Source organism: Oncorhynchus keta, chromosome 29 (assembly GCF_023373465.1).
Source record: "Oncorhynchus keta strain PuntledgeMale-10-30-2019 chromosome 29, Oket_V2, whole genome shotgun sequence".
Classification (NCBI taxonomy): Eukaryota; Metazoa; Chordata; class Actinopteri; order Salmoniformes; family Salmonidae; genus Oncorhynchus; species Oncorhynchus keta.
In genome coordinates, this window is record NC_068449.1 from 38883162 (window position 1) to 38905827 (window position 22666).

Below are 22666 nucleotides of genomic sequence, written 5' to 3' on the forward strand. Positions count from 1 at the left end.
TTTCAGTGTGTGTCTGTCAGTGTGTGTATGAGTGTGTAGCCTACGGTGTGGGAAATAGGGTATCCTTCTCTTCTGCCCTGAGAGCCTGCCTAAGAGGAGGACTAAGGTATTCTAGCAACCTGAAAGGACAACTGCATGTAGCTACTATACACAGAAAAAGACAGAAAGAGCCTTGTGTGAATAGAGGTGTTGCTACTCATTATAATGCAGGAGGCACTTTGAGGCTCGCTTTAAATAAAGACCAAGCCATGTCAATCAACTCCCCTCCACTCACCCCATCCCGCCTCGCTCCCCCTGCCACCTCATTTAGATTCAGGAGAGGAATTTAAGGCCTGGGTTTAGAAAGAGAAAGAGTATGATTTTTTTTTTAAAGAGAGGGATAAAGAGATGTAGAGGGATAGAGACAGAGAAAGAGGTTCAAAGACCTCTCTGATGAGGATAGGCTACCCGTCCTGTTGGTGGATGACGCATAGAGCTGTGGGATGGCAGCGCACTACATTGCAGCCTGCCATAAAAGAAGGGACAGTGTCTGACAGAACAACCAACCAGCACATGTTCTCTATGCCATTGCTTTTGTCCATTGTATGGATTTTTTTACCCTTGATTATTGTTGTTCCTGATTGTCCCATTGACAATCTTGATGATAATTATTTCAATTATGTTAATATTGTAAATGAATCACTTAAGGACAGAGACCCACAGGGAATTGTGTGTGTGGAATTATATGCTTTGGCAATATGCACATTGTTACGGGATGGAGAGAGAGATTTAACATAGAATAGAGTCATGGCAGCACAGCATCATTCACTTCCTAGTTTTTCACTTATCATGCTGTGCACAAGTGATGCTGCCTGCCATTATATTGGCCCACTTAGCCTATTTCAGGTCCACGTTTGGTTTACTGAGTCGTGCCACCATGCATGCACTCACAAACACACACACACACACACAATTCCCTGTAGGTCTCTGTCCTAGTCACGTCAATCAATAGTCCCTGTGCTTTTCCAATACAGTTTTACATCGGTAGAGCTGCAGCAGTTGGAACACTAGAACTCTCTTCTGACAGATGTGCACCATGCACTCTGGGAGTTAAGAGTTCTCGGCAACGAGTGAAGAAGCAGTCATCCTGACCTAGGCTAACCCAAGGGACATTCTGCATTCTTTCTCTGCCTACACTTGGGCTAAGGTTTTATTATGGATGTATTTGGATTTCATTAAGTTAGCTTAAATTCGTGAGAATCCTAAATATAGGCTAAACAACACCCTACTTTATACTCTTGATTCTTTAATCTGGTACAGATTCTCTTCATGGGATAGAAACACTATGAATAAGTAGAGACACAAGCTAAGCAGAGATTTAACACCAAAAATACATTTGAAATAAGATGATTGTAAAGGCTTTAAAACGCCACTAACACAGTCAACATGTGTATTAAGTTACTGGCGACTAAATGTCACCATCTGCTAACAGCAGCCCAATAAAGAACAAATGGAAAATAATAAAACACTTCCTTTCGAAGCAAAAGTTTCCATTCTAGACAGTGGCTTACCACCAAGGGTTTAAAACGACAGTCTATATATTATCAAGAAAGAGAGAGAATTTAAAAAAGAATGAAAGAAAGAAATAGGTATAGATAAAATGCCCGCTGTTCCAATATTGGGCAATGCCAATTACTGGAGAACGAGGTTGGACAAGGCAAGGCGGGTCCTTTTCTACAGATGGCAACGCCAAATATATACTGGCAAACATAGAATTCAATGTAGAAATGCTTGAGCTAAGATGATCCTTTTCCAAATGGATTTTATATTTTTCTTTGGCATAGCCATTCTCCATAGTAGGACGCAAGGTGCATAGTAGGCCTAATCGATAAAGCGCATGTCAACCACCATGCTGCTTGAATCCATGCAGCACATTCAGTAGCAGCAATCGCTTCCAGCTAAAGTGAGTCAGGTAAGGTGGTTAAAGAGAGTTGTCTAGGTGGTATTGTAACAAGGCAGCAAGTCCAGCTCGTTCTACACACTTGCATTCTAGAATTCCTTTGTGAAGTCCACCTGATGTTCCAACTGCCTCGCCCAGACTAGACTGCATCACTTACTCACTTAAGTGATAATGCCAGAGAAGCTAGCACGGGTGTTGTTAGGAGGATGCCAATATATCCTCCAAACACTGACTTCGAGAGCATTATCATTTGTATACAATGGGTTACCAAAATATTTAAACAATGATTAACATATTTTCATATTTTGATTAATTTATTCATACTATTTCATCCTTCCACAAAATACAATCCCGACACAAATCTAGGGTTGCTACCCAAGCTGGCTGGTCGTTCGTTCTATCGGTTTGGTTGCCAGAGACGCGACCCAGATGTTCAGTCTTTTTGTCCTGTATCTATGGACGCGATCCAGTCGTTCATTCTAAATTGTCAATTGCCATACTGGCTGGCAATGTTCTTACGACTAACTTACAGTCATGTCAAAAAGTGCAGCCTGAATAACAGCAACGTAGCCACATTTGAATTTGTTAAAGCTGTATTTGGATACATCCATAACAATGAGCTAATGAGGTGCTAATGAGGTGCGATTCCGCCAGAGAATGTGCTCAGTCATCAGGACACTGTTGTTCAGAGGAGGTAGCCAACAACACAGCTAACACAATCACCTCAAACTGCAGCAAGAACGACAACAAACTAGTTGCACTTCATTTCGTTGTACCCGTTTTCAATTTACATTTCTTTGTACAGTGCCTTCGGAAAGTATTCACATCCCTTATTTTTTTCACATTTTGTTATTTTACAGCCTTATTCTAAAATGGATTCAATCGTTTTTTCCCCTCATCAATCTATACACAATACCCCATAATGACAAAGCAAAAATGTTTTTTTAGAAATTTTAGCAAATGTATTACAAATAAAAAACGGAAATATCACCATTACATAAGTATTCGGACCCTTTACTCAGTACTTTGTTAAAGCACCTTTGGCAGCAATTACAGCCTTGAGTCTTCTTTGGTATGACACTACAAGATTGGCACACCCGTATTTGAGTTTCTCCCATTCTTCTCTGCAGATCCTCCCAAGCTCTGTCAGGTTGGATAGGGAGCGTTGCTGCACAACTATTTTCAATTATCTCCAGGGATGTTCGATCGGGTTCAAGTTCGGCCTCTGGCCGGGCAACTCAAGGACATTCCGAAGCCACTCCTGCGTTGTCTTGGCAGTGTGCTTAGGGTTGTTGTCCTGTTGGAAGGTGAACCGTCGCCCCCAGTCTGAGGTCCCGAGCACTCTGGAGCAAGTTCTAATCAAGGATCTCTGTCCTTTGCTCTGTTCATCTTTGCCTCGATCCTGACTAGTCTCCCAGTCCCTGCCACTGAAAAACATCCCCACAGCATAATGCTGCCACCACCTTGCTTCACCATGGGGATGGTGCCAGGTTTCCTCAAGACTTGACACTTGGCATTCAGGCCAAAGACTTCAATCTTGGTTTCATCAGACCAGAGAATCTTGTTTCTCATGGTCCCGAGAGTATTTAGGTGCCTTTAAGCAAACTCCAAGCGGGTTGTCATGTGCCTTTTACTGAGGAGTGGCTTCCGTCTGGCCACTCTACCATAAAGGCCTGATTGGTGGAGTGCTGCAGAGATGGTTATCCTTCTGGAAGGTTCTCTCATCTCCACAGAGGAACTCTAGAGCTCTGTCAGAGTGACCATCGGGTTGTTGGTTACCTCCCTGACCAAGGCCCTTCTGCCCTAGGAAGAGTCTCGGTGGTTCCAAACATCTTTCATTTAAGAATGATGGAGGTCACTGTGTTCTTGGGGACCTTCAATGTTACAGAAATGTTTTGGTACCCTTCCCCAGATCTGTACATCAACACAATCTGTGCCTCTCGGAGCTCTATGGACAACTCCTTCTACCTCATGGCTTGGTTTTTGCTCTGACATGCACTGTCAACTGTGGGACCTTATACAGAGAGGTGTCATGTCCAATTAATTGAATTTACCACAGCTGGTCTCCAATCAAGTTGTAGAAACATCTCAAGGATGGATCAAAGGAAACAGGATGCACCTGAGCTCAATTTCAAGTCTCATAGCAAAGGGTCTGAATACTTATGTAAATAAGGTATTTCTGTTTTTATAATTTTCTAAAAACCTGTGTTCGCTTTGTCTTTATGGGTTATTGTGTGTAGATTGCTAATCAATTTTAGAATAAAGGCTGTAACGTAATAAAATGTGGAAAAAGTCAAGGGGTCTGAATACTTCCCGAAGGCACTGTATATATCCATAAAAATGATGCTAGCTGATTCATGACTTCAACTGGCTGAGAAATTCTGCCTGCCTTTCTGTCTCGTCCTGACTCTTTCATTACTATGGGACAGCTGGAGATTGAATTTGAATACTGAAACAATGTTGCAAATGTCAGGGAGACAGACTGCAAGGTTTATAAATATCTCTGCTGTTGAAAACTAAATGTTAGTCTAAAAGAAAATTCATCATGTCTAGATGATTTTTAAAGTAGAGATCAAGTTTATAACTTGCCTGGCTGGGCTGATGAGACAGTGGATTGCACAGTCAGATGGAACAGAGTAAAGAGGCATTTTAATGTCATAGATTTAGCCGGTGGTACCTTGTGGAATAGACACTGGCTGGAATGCAGTTTTAACCAATCAGCATTCAGGATTAAACCCACCCGTTGTATAATCTCCAATAATCACTTATGATGCAGACAAAACCACACAAGTCTCACCACTGACTGTTCTGACTAGCCACAGCGTGAACTATTCCCAGTAAAACTGTTACTTTTTGTAGGTCCGCAGATCAATAGGCCCGTGGAGCTTTTGTAGGCCCGCGGATCAATTTTACCAGTCCCCGCTCCCAAATAAGAACAATCCCAAAATGTTTTGGGTTGGGTTATTAGGTCGGGGTCTTAACTTGATGCTGAGAGTTAGAATAGTAGAATACACAAGGTGCAATTTATAAATGTTGTTTTGCATCAGCAGTTAATTGACAGTCACTCAATTAGCCCATGTCAGCAAACATTTTTTTTTAAATAGGTAAGTTAGTCTAGCCAGCTATCTAAACTTGTAATAATCAGCAAGCCACTGCAGACCCTCATGGTGAGTTCAGATTTGTTGTGGCCCCCACCCCCATTGCCCATCCCTGCTATAGTTAGTTACTCACTCACTCACTCACCCACTCTCCCATTCTGACTTCTGAAGCAAACCACTGAGGCTAGTCACTGACTGACTGCTGTCAGTTACAGCTACTGTATCCCCAGAATAAAATGTTGTGTTCACATATCCCCTACATGGGGTGGCAGGTAGCCTAGAGTGTTGGGTCAGTAACTGAAAGTTTGCTAGATCGAATCCCCGAGCTGACAAGGTAGAAATCTATTGTTTTTCCCCTGAACAAGGCAGTTAACCCATTGTTCCTAGGCCGTCATTGTAAATAAGAATTTGTTCTTAACTGACTTGCCTAGTTAAATAAAGGTTACATTTTTAAAAAACAAACATAAACTGTTCACATAGCCCCAGCATCAGCTGTTCACATAACCCCAGCATCAGCTGTTCACATAACCCCAGCATCAGTTGTTCACATAACCCCAGCACCAACCCCATTCTGCACTTCAGATAAACTTGCATGCTCCAGGCAGGAGGCAGCACTCCATCCAACTGTGATGTGAACACTTCACCCCACCACACGCAGTCCCAGTAAAAATAACTTCAATAGGCTGTTTCTCTTCCCCTGTGTGCTCGCATTGTGTGTGTCTGTCTGTTTCCCTGTTTGTGTGTGTTACATAAAAAAAGTATAAATAAATGGGGAGTAATCAATTACTGCTAAGATTAGAAAAATGCCAGTATTAATGTATTACTTGGTTCGCATCTCAATTCTTATTTGCCTGCAGTACAGATGTAAGATGTTAATTTGATCACACTTTCGCAGAAGAACCTTCCTGCAATGCAGTACATTTAAAGTTTGTGGTGCAGTGGTCACCAACCTTTTCTAAGTCAAAATCACTTTGAGTCAAAATGCAAGCCGAGATGTACTGCTCAGATTTAAGACCAATATATTAGCACCTCATATTGGCTATGCTTGAATTGCGCTGCCAATGCATTGTTGTTCAGAGCATTTTTAGTTTTTTATATATGTAAAAATTTGAGCTAGGCTATATGATCACACCGGTAATATATCCGTTGTTGTATTACTTGTAAAGGCACAGCTGAGTGAGCATACATTTAAATACTTTACTGGGCAGATGGTGCCTTCATCTGATGTTCAGTCTCAGAGGAGTGAGGGAGAGAGCAGCAGACTGAGGGTCCGCCTCTCAACGTCCCTCTGTTCTCCCTTTCCTCCGCTGACCAAAAAGGGTCACCTTCTTCCAGCTGATGGCGAAACTCAAGTCGCACCGCATTATTCCTGCCTCATGCACAAATTCATGTTGTTACTCCTACGAACTATATTCCCCAATATTAATAAAGACCCAAGCCTCTAATGATAACAATGCAAGCCTATAGCTACACTTTCCTACTCATTCATTACTGCTGCAGTGTTGGAAGAACGCACATTTTAATAGCCTAGAAAAGTGTTGAATAAAACATGTTGACAGTGTTGAGTAAGAACTTAAACATGAACTCAGTCATAAAAACAGCAGCACTTTGCTGTGTTCGTTGACAGTCTCTCTAGTCATGGGTTTTAAAAGGTTTGAGATATCACAGTATAAACTTTGCTGTAGCTTTCTTTCAAGCCTGGCACGCTACTGCAGACACGTTAATCTGAGCCATCGGATTGGCCAGCGGTAGGCCTATAGTGCACTTGATTTGCTCTCCGGGCCTGCCGGGAAGGCAGAGTTTGTACCCTCAGACACATGAAATGATTAAAAATGGGAAGACTTTGCCAATCTGGCGCGCAGGACAGCTGAATCGGATGCACCTACAGGCAACAGCACGAGACAAAAACAAAACAAAAAGGAAAGCAAGGCTTTATCATTGTTGTTTTTTTACAGAAATGTTTGGCGATTGACTAGGAATGCCTTGGAAATTGACCAGTCAATCGGGAACAACCAGTTGGTGACCACTGTTCCAGTGCATTTGAGGTTTAAAAAAAGTCTTCTGACGTTTGTAATTTGATTTTCCCTTCCAAAAAAATGTATCAGCCCTACAAAAATGACCATTAATTACAATTCACATAATAAAGAACATTTCCAGCAAACTGGCTCAAATGAAGATCCTACACCTGTATGCTTCTAGTTGTCTGACTTGAGGGAGTGTGGCTGGCACAATTACCGTATAACCGACGGTTTTGGATGAAGACCGTCATGAAAATAAAATAACAGTCATAACCGTTTAAAAAAAAAACTTTTTTGTTGGTGTTGTGAGGAACGCACAACTGACTGACGACGGGAGGCCCGGGCGTTTGTGCTGTTGAGTCCATTTTTGAGGTAACATGGACTCTACAACGTGATGAAACCAATAACTGTCATCCAAAATGCCATGCCCGTCACAGCCCTATTGGCCAATAGGATGAGGAGCAGCTGCCATGTGCACTGCCTGTTATTATATAACAGGCGTGTCCACTTAATTGATTTGGAACCCATGACCACTTCAAGCACTGTGCTAGATGGCTCGTGTGTGATGTAGTTAGAGATAGGATGTGAACTAGCCAGGAATAACTGTGTTTTTTCCATGATGACAGCAAAACACAAGCACACACACGTCGATCAGGTGATTGATTTAATCATGACAAACTTGTGTGTGTGTGTGTAAATCACAGTTATACACTGCCAAAGTAGTTTTTTGATATATTTGTGGTCCAGACTGGGCATATGGTTGACAGAACAGCAGGTTTGGTACATCTGAAACAGCTTGACCACCAAATTAGGCTACACTGCCTCCCTTCATATTGAGTATTTTCAGCATATGGCATTATCACACACTTGGCACTGAGTGAGTGAGCAAGGACACTGACTGAGCAGCAACCTCCAAAGCTGCCATAGGCGTATATATCCCAAGCACAACAAATGTACTACTGCTGTGTCCTAGTTCTGTGTCAACTGAGCGATTCATCTAATCTTTTAGGATAAAAAAAAATTGTAAAACATTTTAATGCATACATACAAATGTCCCATATTTTGGCAAGGATGTTATTGTGAGATCGAATGGATGTTCTTCAGACACTAACGTTAGCTAGTCCAATCATCTACTATCATTCCAGTATTTACACTGCATAAGATTTGTCCACTAAACTGTTGTTCTAAACGTTAGGATTGTCAGGAACGTGCCAGGCTGAACACTAAAGGACCATGTAGGATTTAGAAAATCATCTATTTAGTATAGTACATTTACAAATCCAGTCATATAACTTACTTGATATATTATCTAGCGTTAGTTGTTTTTTGACAACAAAGCAGAGACTTACTACTACTTAGATAAGCTGGTCCTCCTTGATAATTAGTCATGATGACAGTAACGTTAGCTAGCTATTGTAAACAATGCCAAACTGTGCCAACTTGAAGGCCGAAACACAAATGTCGTGATTTTGGGTAAGGACATGTCCTACATAATAACGTGGCAAGCCTAGCTGTGGCAGGTCACGGTCTTTGCATCCTTCCTTTCCCACGGGTGTCATTTCGCGAATAAATCTCAACGAACCATGTGCACAAACTAGAGTAGAGTCAGGAAATTCAAGTAACTTACCAAAATACACAGTCTTGTCACACTTGGGGCACTTTGAAGCCATGTTGCGATGATTTTATATCGACGAAAGATCATATGAAGTGGTGTTCACAAAGTGCCTCACTGAAGCTCGAGCGTCTCCTCACTGCGCCTCATTTGCATAAATCCCGCCTCTCGCGCCTCACTTCTTTGGTCCAGCGCGCGGTCAGTCACTGATCCGGCGGGAGTCGGTAGAGCACGGTGATGTCTACGGAGTGGGACCGGAGCGCTCAGCCACTGACTCAACCAGCCACTTTCTCCTATCCTTTCACCCCTTCTTTTTTTTCTCAACTCGGCGAGTAGGCAGTGTTCGTTTGATTCACAATGCGCTCTTTCACTGAAGAGGAGTAGGAATTTCTACGGGCGTGCGTGATAATGGCAGACGTTGACATTTGAAATCAGTTATCTGGCTGATTGAATGGCCATGGAGAGAGATGGGGGCTAATATAGTATAATCATTTATTTCATGACGGTGCCTTGACATTTGACGGTTCAACGTAAACTCCACACTGAAAAACATGTTATAGGGAGAAGAGGGAAACACACACACATTGTACACATGGGTCACATACTGCAGGTCCCAGCCCAAGAACTGACACTCACACACACAAACACACATTCTCCAGAAGCTATTTCTCAGAGCTCTGAGTTTCCCAGAATATTAGTACCACTAGTTCATCTGATCTCTGAGCTCACTATTTTTAAAAGCCTCCTTGTTCCAACCATCAGGCTGTCTCGCTGCTGAGTGTCTGTCTCACTGGCACAGGTGACTGTGTGTGTGCCACAGAAGACATGACTTCATTACTAGTCAGTCCCTCACTTTGCTGTGGTTGCATCCAGGTGTATGTTCGGCTCATTCAGCTGCAGTACAGAATCTGGCTCGGCGTAAGACGATCATCTGAAAGGAGAGAAGAGGGTTGGAGAAAGAGAGAAGGGAAAATGAGGGGAAGGGGATTTACAGTTTTTCTCAGTCACTTTGGTTCATTTTTTGAAACGGTCTTAACATTCTCTAAACTGTAAGTGCAATTGTCACAACTGTTTCATGGGACATCACAACTCTGTTGCATGTCTGCAAAATGTAGTAACTCACTTGAAACATTTAATTCATGCTTCAAAACCTAGTTATTGTGTCAGTAAATTGGCCAATGCCACCAAAATTCAAATGAAGTGTGCCCGATAGTCATATACTTTCCACCTCTATGCTAAACAAAACTATTTTATTGGATTCAGGAATGGGGAGTATACTCCGCTGTTATCCTTTCATACGCAGCAAACCATTCCCTAACAATGTTGGTTTGGTGGAAGCTGACATTACCCCACACAATTACATAATTTGTCAAATCTGGTCTAACTAAACCTCTTTCGTGTTCTGTTATTAGATCTCTGTAAAGTGTATTTAGGAAGACCAGGAGAAGTTGGGTGTTATAGGGCCCATTGTGTGGAATATGTGTGCTCACACCATTCTCAGAAACGGCAGCACACATTGTAATATTGTCCCCACGTTGGCCTGGTGTGGCAATTGTGGCTTGGTGTCCAATGAGATTGTGGCCACATCTCCTGCCTTTGGCCAGATTGAACCCAGCCTCTCCACAAAAACGCAAGTCATTTCATGTCCTTCCAGCTCCATTATTCTCTATATAGTAACACAGAAATAAAATATAAAGTTAGTTTTGCATAGTCTATTCTAGAATCAGACTATTTAGTAAAGAAGAAATGTTTTATTCTCTTATGGGTATCTACAACTTCAAGAAGTATATACAGGCATCATTGTAACTCCCATTACAATATACCATGTTCACACCAATGTTTTACCTGGACATACTGGTACCACAGCTCCTTCATTCTGTCACCATTCCTCTCAAATGGCACCTTGTAGAATTGTTTCATAGTCATTAAAAAAAAACAAATTAAAGGTCCCCAAAGCACACACATCCCTGGGTGGCTCCTCTTTTCAGTTTGCTGCAGCTGGCGACTGGAACGAGCTGCAACAAACACTCAAACTGGACAGTTCTATCTCAATCTCTTCATTCAAAGACTCAATCATGGACACTCTTACTGATAGTTGTGGCTGCTTTGTGTGATGTATTGTTGTCTCTACCGTCTTGCCCTTTGTGCTGTTGTCTGTGCCCAATCATGTTTGTACCGTGTTTTGTGCTGCTACCATGTTGTGTTGCTGCCATGTTGTTGTTATGTTGTGTTGCTACCATGCTGTGTTGTCATGTGTTGCTACCATGTTATGTTGTTGTCTTAGGTCTCTCTTTATGTAGTGTTCTGTTGTCTCTCTTGTTGTGATGTGTTTTTGTCCTATATTTATATTGTATTTATTTATTTTAATCCCAGGTCCCCATCCCCGCAGGAGGCCTTTTGCCTTTTGGTAGGCCGTCATTGTAAATAAGATTTTTTTCTTAACTGACTTACAAAGATAAATAAAGGTTAAATAAAAAAATATATTTTAAAAAATCTCTCAGATGAACTAGTGGTGAATACTGCTGTTCTGCCACCAGCATGAGGTCGTTGTGCAGTCCTATATATGACATGTAGAATTCACAAATACATCATGTTACAGATAATATATTGCATTCAAAATGTGCTGTATTACTGTATATTCCTCATACATATCTTACAGTACATTGTGATTTTCAGACTTGCCTTTACCTTTACAATAGTTGCTGTATTGTTGTGAATGAAATGCTGTACCAAAAGTAAAGAACGAGTACATGTTAACCTGTTTTCCCTACGGAATGTTAGCACAATTGATGACACTGTGGACCTGTTTTACATTAGGCTGTACTCTCCGACCAGCCTCTTCTATTGTCAGACCATGGTTTATGATATGGTCCACATTTGTGGCTCTGATTTCATCCTTCATGCCTTCTACCTCTTCCTCTATTATGTCTTCCCCTAACACCACCACCACCACCACCACGCATTCTTACACATCTTCTGATTTCTATTCCACGAGCATGTAGCTGCTGTTCAGGGTTGTGATGCCCCTCCATGTTCAAAATGGCAGTGATTGTGCTGTGGGCAAGCTCCATATATATGCTTCCAAACTTGATTGGTGATTGGTAAGATTGTGATTCCTAGTGGTTAGAGCATTGGCCTAGTAACCGAAAGGTTGCAAGTTCATATCCCCGAGCTGACATGGTACAAATCTGTCGTTCTGCCCCTGAACAGGCAGTTAACCCACTGTTCCTAGGCCGTCATTGAAAATAAGAATTTGTTCTTAACTGACTTGCCTAGTTAAATAAAGGTCAAATTAAAACATTTTAAAAACTATGTCACCTGGCAGGTAATTTGCCAATTTAGCAGACATCACAAACATTCCATGTCATAGATATTGATGGAATATACATGTATGTATGTATGTCTGATTGATTCTGATCATTGAATGGATCATTTTGCATGTGATGGCCCACACGATGAAATAATGTTTAGAAGTTGTGAAGAGTATGATAATTACACTGAGAATCAACTCATCAGTTTGTTCAGCCATGTGCATGTAGTTATTGTGCAAATTGTAGACAATTGTACTTACTATTTTGCACACGTGCCAAAACACGTGCAAATTGTTTAAATTAATAAGAAATTGAAATCTGGTGTGAACAACAAACTAATTGTTCAGAGATTTGAACCTATAGTTTCACATTTTTTAAATTCTCATTAGAGAATTGAACTAAAGCGATTGAGAAAAAGTGTAATAACTTAAGATCTGAAAGAGATGCCTCCCAGCCTGTGGTAGGGAAAGAGAACCGACTGAGCATGAGAGTTAGGCAGGAAAATTGTGAAAGATAGCAAGAGAGATCAAGAGAAAAAGGGGGGAAAGTATGGTGTAAAGATAATGGATGAGGGGATGGAGGGAATGGATGAAGGGAATGGATGAGGGGGTGAAGGGAATGGATGAGGGGGTGAAGGGAATGTATGAGGGGTTGAAGGGAATGTATGAGGGGATGAAGGGAATGGATGAAGTGATGAAGGGAATGGATGACGGGATGAAGGGAATGGATGAGCGGGTGAAGAGAATGGATTAGGGGATGGAGGGAATGGATGAGGGGATGAAGGGAATGGATGAGGGGGTGAAGGGAATGTATGAGGGGATGAAGGGAATGGATGAAGTGATGAAGGGAATGGATGACGTGATGAAGGGAATGGATGAGCGTGTGAAGAGAATGGATGAGGGGATGAAGGGAATGAAAGACGGGTTGAAGGGATGAAGAGAATGGATGAGGGGATGAAGGGAATGGATGAGGGGATGGGGGGAATGGATGAGAGGATAGAATGGATGAGGGGATGAAGGGAATGGATGAGGGGATGAAGGGAATGGATGAGGGGATGAAGGAAATGGATGAGGTGGATGAAGGGAATGGATGGAGGGAATGGATGAGGGGATGGATGGAGGCTGGAATAAAGGGGGAAAATGACAGTGTAAAGGGGATCGAGGAAGGGAATGCTACGGTGAGGCCTATTTATATACAGTCTATGGGCCTAGAACGTGCCTGGCCTGGGCTTGGTCTGGAGGGGACTGAAGTGGCTGGACAGATCCAGGTCAACAGGCATCAGAAAATCACTCTGATCTGCTACTTGCTTCAGAGTTTAGACCTCGACACTAGCCTTGTCGCAGATCTGTTTGTACTGTAAGTTATAACCAATGACCTAGTAGTTGGCTATACGGCACAAACAGATCTGGGACCAGGCTACTAAACCACTGCCATCATCTCAGACAACATATGGTCCCACTCTACAGAGTGCTCTGATTATAGTGTTCCATTTTGAGTGTTTTTGTAACACTCACTTTTGTAACGTGGTGTAGGAAATCAACTCAAATTTAACACTATTGGGTAAGTAATACTCACAGTGTAATTTATATTCAAAGCTAGTGTTAATCTAGAGTCAACTCCTACTAGTGGTATGCAAAAACACTGTTACAGTGAGTGATTTTGGGTGTTATTTTAGCACTAATTTGCATATGGTGCCTTTTCTTTTCGAGCGAATTGTAGAGTTACCACCCATGACTGTATTTGTTAGTGTTCTTGCCTTTTAAAAGCCTGTGGCTTTCACCAAATTAGTACCTAGGTGAATATTATCATTACAAATTTTACTTGATGACAATACATCACATATATCATAAGGCCTTGCTTTGATGGCCTAGTTTTCCCCCTAACAGAATGGTGTTAGGAAAATCCTGGTTTACAAATTACAGGCATCATCAGGCCTGCAAGTCACATTATGCTGGCTGGCAATGTGATGTCTAATTCCTTTTAGAATTCAGACAGAGTTTTTATTCAACCACAACTTGTATTCAGAATGACTACCAGGGTTAGGAACTCAGATAAAGGAGACTACCTCAACCATTTAAACCGGAACAACCATTTCAGTGACGCGTGCAATAAATGTAACTAACTGACTGTATTTGTTTAGAAAAATGTATGTTATTGATCTTGAAAAATGGTCTTTATTATCTTTGTGTAGCATAAGATAATCAATCAATGTACATGCATAGCATGCTGGGAAATATGGTAATGATGGGTGTAGTTTTGATGGGACTGTTTTACTCTCCATAGTGTAAAACAATAACTCTGGTTATTAACACCAACACTGGGGTTGTTTTTACACTACTGGGTGTTAATTTAACTCTAACAGAGTGAATTCTCTGTTGGAACATTGCTGGAACATTTTCTGTTGGAGAGGAGTCAGTCAGTAGGCCTAAGCAGACAGGGAGAGTGACAACAGACAGACAGACAAACAGATGATCACTATTGTCGAACACTAAAGTCTTATCAAGGATGGAACGTTCTGAGTGAGAGTGAGTGGGCATGTATCTGTTTTAATGGATAAGAACAAGGGGAGGGGGAGTGAGCTTTATCTAACCTCTTCTCTCTGTATCTCGTCATCTGAAGGATGTAAAAAAAAAAACAGTTAGACAAAGCCCAGGCTCCAACCCCAGTCTCAGCCTCTGCCCCAAACTCATACCCTTGCCTCAGCCCCAGACTACCCTCCCCGCTACCCAGGCTCAGACTACATGCCCTCTGGCTGGGGCTGCCTATGTGCCCTGTCTCAGATTCCACTGAATGTCATTTTTACTGTTAAAGGGGATATTGTTTCACTCAGCGATGCACATCCTCATGGCTCTCTCTCGGGAGTTCCCCCTAGCTCCCACTCCCCAGTGTTCTAACCGTCTAACCGCAACCCCTCTCTGATCTAAAACATGCATTTATAGACAAAGTATTTATTCAAATCTGTGTTATTTAATTTCCAGCTCTGCGTTTGTTTACGAAGGGGAGAAGCATATTGCTTTGGGTTGTTTGGATGGATGTTTGTTTCCAGGGTTGCGTCTCCAGGGGAGTGGCATACATGAAAGTTCACATAGTGGAGGGAAGGAAGGAATAGCGGGTTGAAACAGCAGTAGGAGTAGAAGCTTTTGAGGTTTGACATTTCTATTTCCACCATATAGTTCTGTGTGATCCCTACCCTCCTTCATCTCCCACAGTATATACTATTACATAATATTATTATGCTATTACATAATAACATACTATTACCCTTACTGGAATGGCCAGCTCAGAGGTTCAGCATTTGAGGATCACACAGTATGAAGGCGTTACACTGTAAATGCACACAGGAGAAAGCATGTCGTAGACATACTGTGTCTTTGTGTGTTTGAAATCAGCAATTAAAAAACGGCTGATGTTTTTATTAATGAAAGGAATGAAAGACTAAGCTGTGTTCAGCGATGTTGCTGCCTTTTGTGTAACTGATTGGTAATTGATTAGTGATCCATCGTCGCAATGTGTGTTTGGCTGAGCCAGAGAAATTGTCAGCCGTTATTCTGCTGTGTGTGCCCTTCTTTTATGTCATGTGCTCTTTTACACGGCACCCTTCAGCAGAGGGCTCCCTCACCACTGCCAACCTATCAGACAGCTCATTCATCATCATGTCCTTCTGTCCACCCCCCCCCCCAGTTTGCATGTGGGAAGCCATTATCATGCTTATGTAACGGTGGACCTAAAGACTTGTGTTAGAGCCCCAAACTAGTGCCTAGACTTAAGCTCAGCTGACTGACACATTTCTTCCACCCCTAGTTTGTATGTGGGAAGCCTTTAATTAAAGATGCACTCTCGAACGTTTGTACAATTTTAGCCACTAGTTTTGAAAATGGGCTCATGAGCCAGTGTACTACTTCATCCAATTGTGTACTACGTGATCTATTTCATATGCTATGTTACAAATCCAATTTGTGCAATATGATACCAGTAGTGTAGTCATAAATTATTTGGTGGGTGGGCCTGCAGAAATTTGTATGGGCCAAAGAAAACAGCTAACTTCCTGCAATTATACACATTTAGCCATGGGACAAAGCTTAAAATGTGCAGTTTTACAGCTAATCTCATGCTATTCTACATATTTTGCCAGGAGGCAGAGGGAAAATGATACATTTTTAAAATCTAATTCAAGCTAAAACATAGCTGTGTTGACTGTGATAAAGGCACTGGATTATAATGTATGACATGTCTTGTTTACTAAATGAATAAATGAAGCAGAGGCATGGTGCATATAGCCATAGAATCACAGTGACATATGCCTCAATGCGGTCATATCTGTGGCTTATTGGGGGTGTGGCTTTCAGTTAGTTATTTTTGGCCACCCATCCCATGAGAGTGAATGTCATTCCAGTGCACTGATTGCTATGAATTCTATCTGATGGTGCTTGCATGTTTAGGTAAAAAGACAAATAATGTCCCATTTGGAACACTGACAAGTAGAGAGCATAAAGAATATATACAATACCAGTCAAAGGTTTGGACACACCTATTCATTCAAGGGTTTTTCTTTATTTTGTACTATTTTCTACATTGTAGAATAATAGTGAAGACATCAAAACTATGAAATAACATACATGGAATCATGTAGTGACTAACGGTTTTCTTCTGGTGAAAGAGAGGCGGACCAAAATGCAGCGTGTTGGTTATTCATGTTTAATTTATAAAGACACTATACATGAATAAACTAACAAAAACAATAAACGTGCGAAAACCTAAACAGTCCTACCTGGTGCAAACACAGAGACTGGAACAATCACCCACAAAACCCAACACAAAACAGGCTACCTAAATATGGTTCCCAATCAGAGACAATGACTAACACCTGCCTCTGATTGAGAACCATATCAGGCCAAACATAGAAATAGACAAATCAGACACACAACATAGAATGCCCACCCAGCTCACGTCCTGACCAACACTAAAACAAGGAAAACACACACGAATGATGGTCAGAACGTGACAGTAACCAAAAAAGTGTTAAACAAATCAAAATATATTTTATATTTGAGATTCTTCAAAGTAGCCACCCTGAGCCTTGACAACAGCTTTGCACACTCTTGGCATTCTCTCAACCAGCTTCATGAGGTAGTCACCTGAAATGCATTTCAATTAACAGGTGTGCCTTGTTAAAAGTTCATTTGTGGAATTTCTTTCCGTCTTAATGCGTTTGACCCAATCGGTTGTGTTGTGACAAGGTAGGGGTGGTATACAGAAGATAGCCCTATTATGGCAAGAACAGCTCAAAAAGTAAAGAGAAATGACAGTCTATCATTAGTTAAGACATGAAGGTCAGTCAATCTGGAACATTTCAAGAACTTTGAAAGTTTCTTCAAGTGCAGTTGCAAAAGCATCAAGCGCTATGATGAAGACCCAGAGTTACTTCTGCTGCAGAGGATAAGTTCATTAGAGTTACCACTTTCAGAAATTGGCAATTAACTGCACCTCAGATTGCAGACCAAATAAATGCTTCACACAGTTCAATTAACAGACACATAAACATCAAACTGTTCAGAGGAGATTGCGTAAACCAGGCCTTCGAATTTCTCCAAAGGAACCACTACTAAAGGACACCAATAAGAAGAGTCAAAATGTGAGATTTTTGGTTCTAACGGCTGTGTCTTTGTGAGACACAGAGTAGGTGAACGGATGATCTCCGAATGTGTGGTTTCCACTGTCAAGCATGGAGGAGGAGGTGTTATGGTGTGAGGGTGCTTTGCTGGCGACACTGTTAGTGATTTATTTAGAATTCAAGGCACACTTAACCAGCATGGCTAGCACAGCATTCTGCAGGAACACACCATACCATTTGGTTTGCTCTTAGTGGGACTGTCACAGGACAATGACCCAAAACATACCTCCAGGCTGTTCAAGGGCTATTTGACCAAGAAGCAGAGTGATGAGTGCTGCATCAGATGACCTATCCTCCACAATCACCCAACCACAACCCAATTGACATGGTTTGGGATGAGTTGGACTGCAGAGTGTTGGAAAAGCAACAAACAAGTGCTCGCATATGTGGGAACTCCTTCAAAACTGTTGGAAAAGCATTCCAGGAGACTACATTTAACATTAACATTTAAGTCATTTAGCAGACGCTCTTATCCAGAGCGACTTACAAATTGGTGCATTCACCTTATGACATCCAGTGGAACAGCCACTTTACAATAGTGCATCTAAATCTTTTAGGGGGGGTGAGAAGGATTACTTTATCCTATCCTAGGTATTCCTTAAAGAGGTGGGGTTTCAGGTGTCTCCGGAAGGTGGTGATTGACTCCGCTGTCCTGACGTCGTGGGGGGAGTTTGTTCCACCATTGGGGGCCAGAGCAGCGAACAGTTTTGACTGGGCTGAGCGGGAACTGTACTTCCTCAGTGGTAGGGAGGCGAGCAGGCCAGAGGTGGATGAACGCAGTGCCCTTGTTTGGGTGTAGGGCCTGATCAGAGCCTGGAGGCACTGAGGTGCCGTTCCCCTCACAGCTCCGTAGGCAAGCACCATGGTCTTGTAGCGGATGCGAGCTTCAACTGGAAGCCAGTGGAGAGAGCGGAGGAGCAGGGTGACGTGAGAGAACTTGGGAAGGTTGAACACCAGACAGGCTGCAGCGTTCTGGATGAGTTGTAGGGGTTTAATGGCACAGGCAGGGAGCCCAGCCAACAGCGAGTTGCAGTAATCCAGACGGGAGATGACAAGTGCCTGAATTAGGACCTGCGCCGCTTCCTGTGTGAGGCAGGGTCGTACTCTGCGGATGTTGTAGAGCATGAACCTACAGGAACGGGCCACCGCCTTGGTCACCGACTACCTCATGAAGCTGGTGTCACGCCTTGGTCTTAGTATTTTGTGTTTTCTTTATTTATTTGGTCAGGCCAGGGTGTGACATGGGTTATTGTGGTGTGTTTTTGTCTTAGGGGTTTTGTGGGGTGTCTACGTAGTCTATGGCTGCCTGAGGCGGTTCTCAATCAGAGTCAGGTGATTATCGTTGTCTCTGATTGGGAAACATATTTAGGCAGCCATATTCTGTGAGTGTTTTCGTGGGTGATTGTTCCTGTCTCTGTGTTTGTTGTCACAAGATAGGCTGTATAGGTTTTCACATTCCGTTTGTTGTTTTGCTAATGTAGTTATTTCATGTATCGTTCTATTTTCAGTAAAGAACATGAGTAACCACCACGCCGCATTTTGGTCCGACTCTCTTTCAACAGACGAACGCCATTACAGAATCACCCACCACACCCGGACCAAGCAGCGTGGTAACAGGCAACAGCGACAGAGGAAGCAGCGAAAGGAGGAATGGACATGGGAAGACGTTTTGGATGGCAAGGGTTGTTACACTTGGGAGGAGATACTGGCTGGAAGAGATCGCCTCCCATGGGAACAGGTGGAGGCACTTAGGAGAGCAGAGGCAGCCAGAGAGAGGAGCCGACATTACGAGGGAACATGGTTGGCAAGGAAACCCGAAAGTCAGTCCCAAAAATGTATTGGGGGCTCAGGGAGAGTGTGGCAGAGTCAGGGTTCAGACCTGAGCCAACTCCCCCTGTTTATCGTGAGGAGCAGCGATCACAGGACTTCTGGACTTGGGAGGAGATATTGGACGGAAAAGGACCCTGGGCACGGCCTGGTGAATATCGACGCCCCAAAGAAGAACTGGAGGTAGAGAAAGCGGAGAGTGCCCAGGGTCCTTTTCCCAGTGCGGGTGCATAGCCCGGTGCGGTACATACCAGCTCTTCGTATTGGCCGGGCTAGAGTGGGCATCGAGCCAGGCAAGGTTGGGCAGGCTCGGTGCTCAAGAGCTCCAGTGCGCCTGCACGGTCCGGTCTATCCAGTGCCACCTCCACACACCAGTCCTCTGGTGGCAGCTCCCCGCACCAGGCTTCCTGTGTGTGTCCTCAGTCCAGTACAACCAGTTCCAGCACCACGCACCAGGCCTTCAGTGCGCCTCGCTTGTTCAGCGCAGCCAGAGCCTTTCTCCTCTCCAGTGCTGTCGGAGTCTCCCACCTGTTTAGCGCTGCCGGAGCCTCCCGCCTGTTCAGCGCAGCCAGCGTTTTCCTCCTCTCCTGTGCTGTCGGAGTCTCCCGCCTGTTTAGCGCTGCCAGAGCCTTCCTCCTCTACAGCGCTGCTGAAGTCTCCTGCCTGTTCAGCGCAGCCAGAGCTGCCAGCCTGCATGGAGCAGCCTGAGCTGCCAGCCTGCATGGAGCAGCCTGAGCTGCCAGCCTGCATGGAGCAGCCAGAGCTGCCAGTCTGCATGGAGCAGCCAGAGCTGCCAGTCTGCATGGAGCAGCCAGAGCAGCTAGATCCGCCAGTCAGCCAGACTCTTCCAGATCTGCCAGTCAGCCAGACTCTTCCAGATCTGCCAGTCAGCCAGACTCTTCCAGATCTGCCAGTCAACCAGACTCTTCCAGATCTGCCAGTCAACCAGACTCTTCCAGATCTGCCAGTCAACCAGACTCTTCCAGATCTGCCAGTCAACCAGACTCTTCCATATCTGCCAGTCAGCCAGACTCTTCCAGATCTGCCAGTCAACCAGACTCTTCCAGATCCGCCAGCCAGCCAGGATCTGCCAGAGCCAACTACCTGCCTGAGCTTCCTCTCAGTGCTGAGCTTCCTCTCAGTGCTGGGCTTTCCCTCAGTGCTGGGCTTTCCCTCAGTGCTGGGCGTTCCCTCAGTGCTGGGCTTCCCCTCAGTGCTGGGCTTCCCCTCAGTGCTGAGCTACCCCTCAGTCCCGAGCTACCCCTCAGTCCAGAGCTTCCCCTCAGTCCCAAGCTACCCCTCAGTCACGAGCTGCCCCTCAGTCCCGAGCTGCCCCTCAGTCACGAGCTGCCCCTCAGTCCAGTGGGGTTCTGGGTGAGGACTATTAGGCCATGGTCGGCGGCGAGGGTGGATTATCCCAGGACGCGAGGGGGAGGAACTATGACATTAATGGAGTGGGGTCCACGTCCCGAGCCGGAGCCGCCACCATGGACAGACGCCCACCCGGACCCTCCCTATGGTTTTGAGGTGCGTCTGGGAGTCCGCACCTTAGGGGGGTTCTGTCACGCCTTGGTCTTAGTATTTTGTGTTTTCTTTCTTCATTTGGTCAGGCCAGGGTGTAACATGGGTTATTGTGGTGTGTTTTTGTCTTAGGGGTTTTGTGGGGTGTCTACGTAGTCTATGGCTGCCTGAGGCAGTTCTCAATCAGAGTCAGGTGATTATCGTTGTCTCTGATTGGGAACCATATTTAGGCAGCCATATTCTGTTAGTGTTTTCGTGGGTGATTGTTCCTGTCTTTGTGTTTGCACCAGATAGGGCTGTTTCGGTTTTCATTATTTCATTTCGTTATTTTTGTAGTTTCTGTATGTATAGGTTTTCCTTCCTTAAAATATCATGAATCATCATTACGCTGTATTTTGGTCCGATCCTTGTTCTACCACTTCGTCAGAGGAGGAGATAGAAGAGAGCCGTTACAGCTGGTGAGAGAATGCCAAGAGTGTGCAAAGCTGTCATCAAGGCAAAAGGTTTGAAGAATCTAAAATATATATTTTGATTTGTTTAACACTTTTTTGGTTACTACATGATTCCATGTATGTTATTTCATAGTTTTGATGTCTTCACTATTAATCTAGAATGTAGAAAATAGTAAAGTAAAGAAAAACCCTTGAATGAGTATGTAAAGCTCGTCTGAGGAAGTGGACCAAGATGCAGTATTCTTTAATGCTAACCAGGAAAACCAAGAAAGAGAAAACCAATGACACGTAAAGCCTTGTAGGGCTCAACCTCAACAAACAACAACAAGATCCCACAACATAGGTGGGAAAAAAGGCTACCTAAGTATGATTCCCAATCAGAGACAACGATAGACAGCTGCCTCTGATTGGGAACCACGCTCGGCCAAACACAAAGAAATACAACACATAGAATGCCCACCCAAATCACACCCTGACCAAACCAAATAGAGACATTAAAAGGCTATCTAAGGTCAGGGAGTGATAGAGTAGGTGTGTCCAAACTTTTGACTGGTAGTGTACATATTTTTTGTTGTTGTTGCTCAGTCTGATTGGGTGGGCCTGGCTCCCCAGTGGGTGGGACCCGGCCCACCAAGACCCACGTGGCTGTATAATACAAATGTGTTGTGCTTAAGATCCCAGAGTGCATATTTAACAAGCTAATGTACACAGAGGTGGTTCGGCTGAACTACGCTGGTGTGATGATGAGTAAGTAACTTTGTCTGAGACTTCAAGACTTGTAGGAAGAAGGATCCCAATATTTTAACTCCAGTCCGTCTCACTTATACAAATCATTATTGAACGATGTAGCCTAAGGGCTTATCACATAAAGAGCATCCTCAATACGAGGTGCTGCAGATTCAGAGAACTACAGAGTCACATCCCTACTGTATGTCTCTGCAGTTCACTGAATCTGCACCAACTTGTATTGAGGACAATCTTTAGGCAATAAGCTCTTACATCGTTCAAGAATGATTGCGTAAATCAAACCAACTGTGGATTCAAAATGAAAGAAGGTTTTGCTCTGTTTGACATGGCTGCGTGTGTGAGTGTGTGTGTCAGAGAGAATGAGAGAGAGAGAAAGAGTAGAGAGGGAGAGAAGGAGAGAGAGAGAGAGAGAAAATAGTTCATTGTCTCCTGTTTGACATATTCTGTCTGCTATCTTTTTCTGCTGGGAA

General features: G+C 43.5%; 1 protein-coding gene across 1 annotated transcript in view; it reads right to left on the reverse strand.

Annotated features, from left to right (window-relative positions):
• The window catches only part of crip2 (cysteine-rich protein 2), a 48403-nt gene extending 39510 nt beyond the window's left edge, over positions 1-8893 (reverse strand). The window contains exon 1 of the mRNA XM_035743573.2: positions 8683-8893. Coding sequence (XP_035599466.1) covers positions 8683-8725 — 43 coding nt within the window. The 5' untranslated portion in view covers positions 8726-8893. The remainder of the gene's footprint in view (positions 1-8682) is intronic.
• Between the last annotated feature and the right edge of the window lie 13773 nt (positions 8894-22666).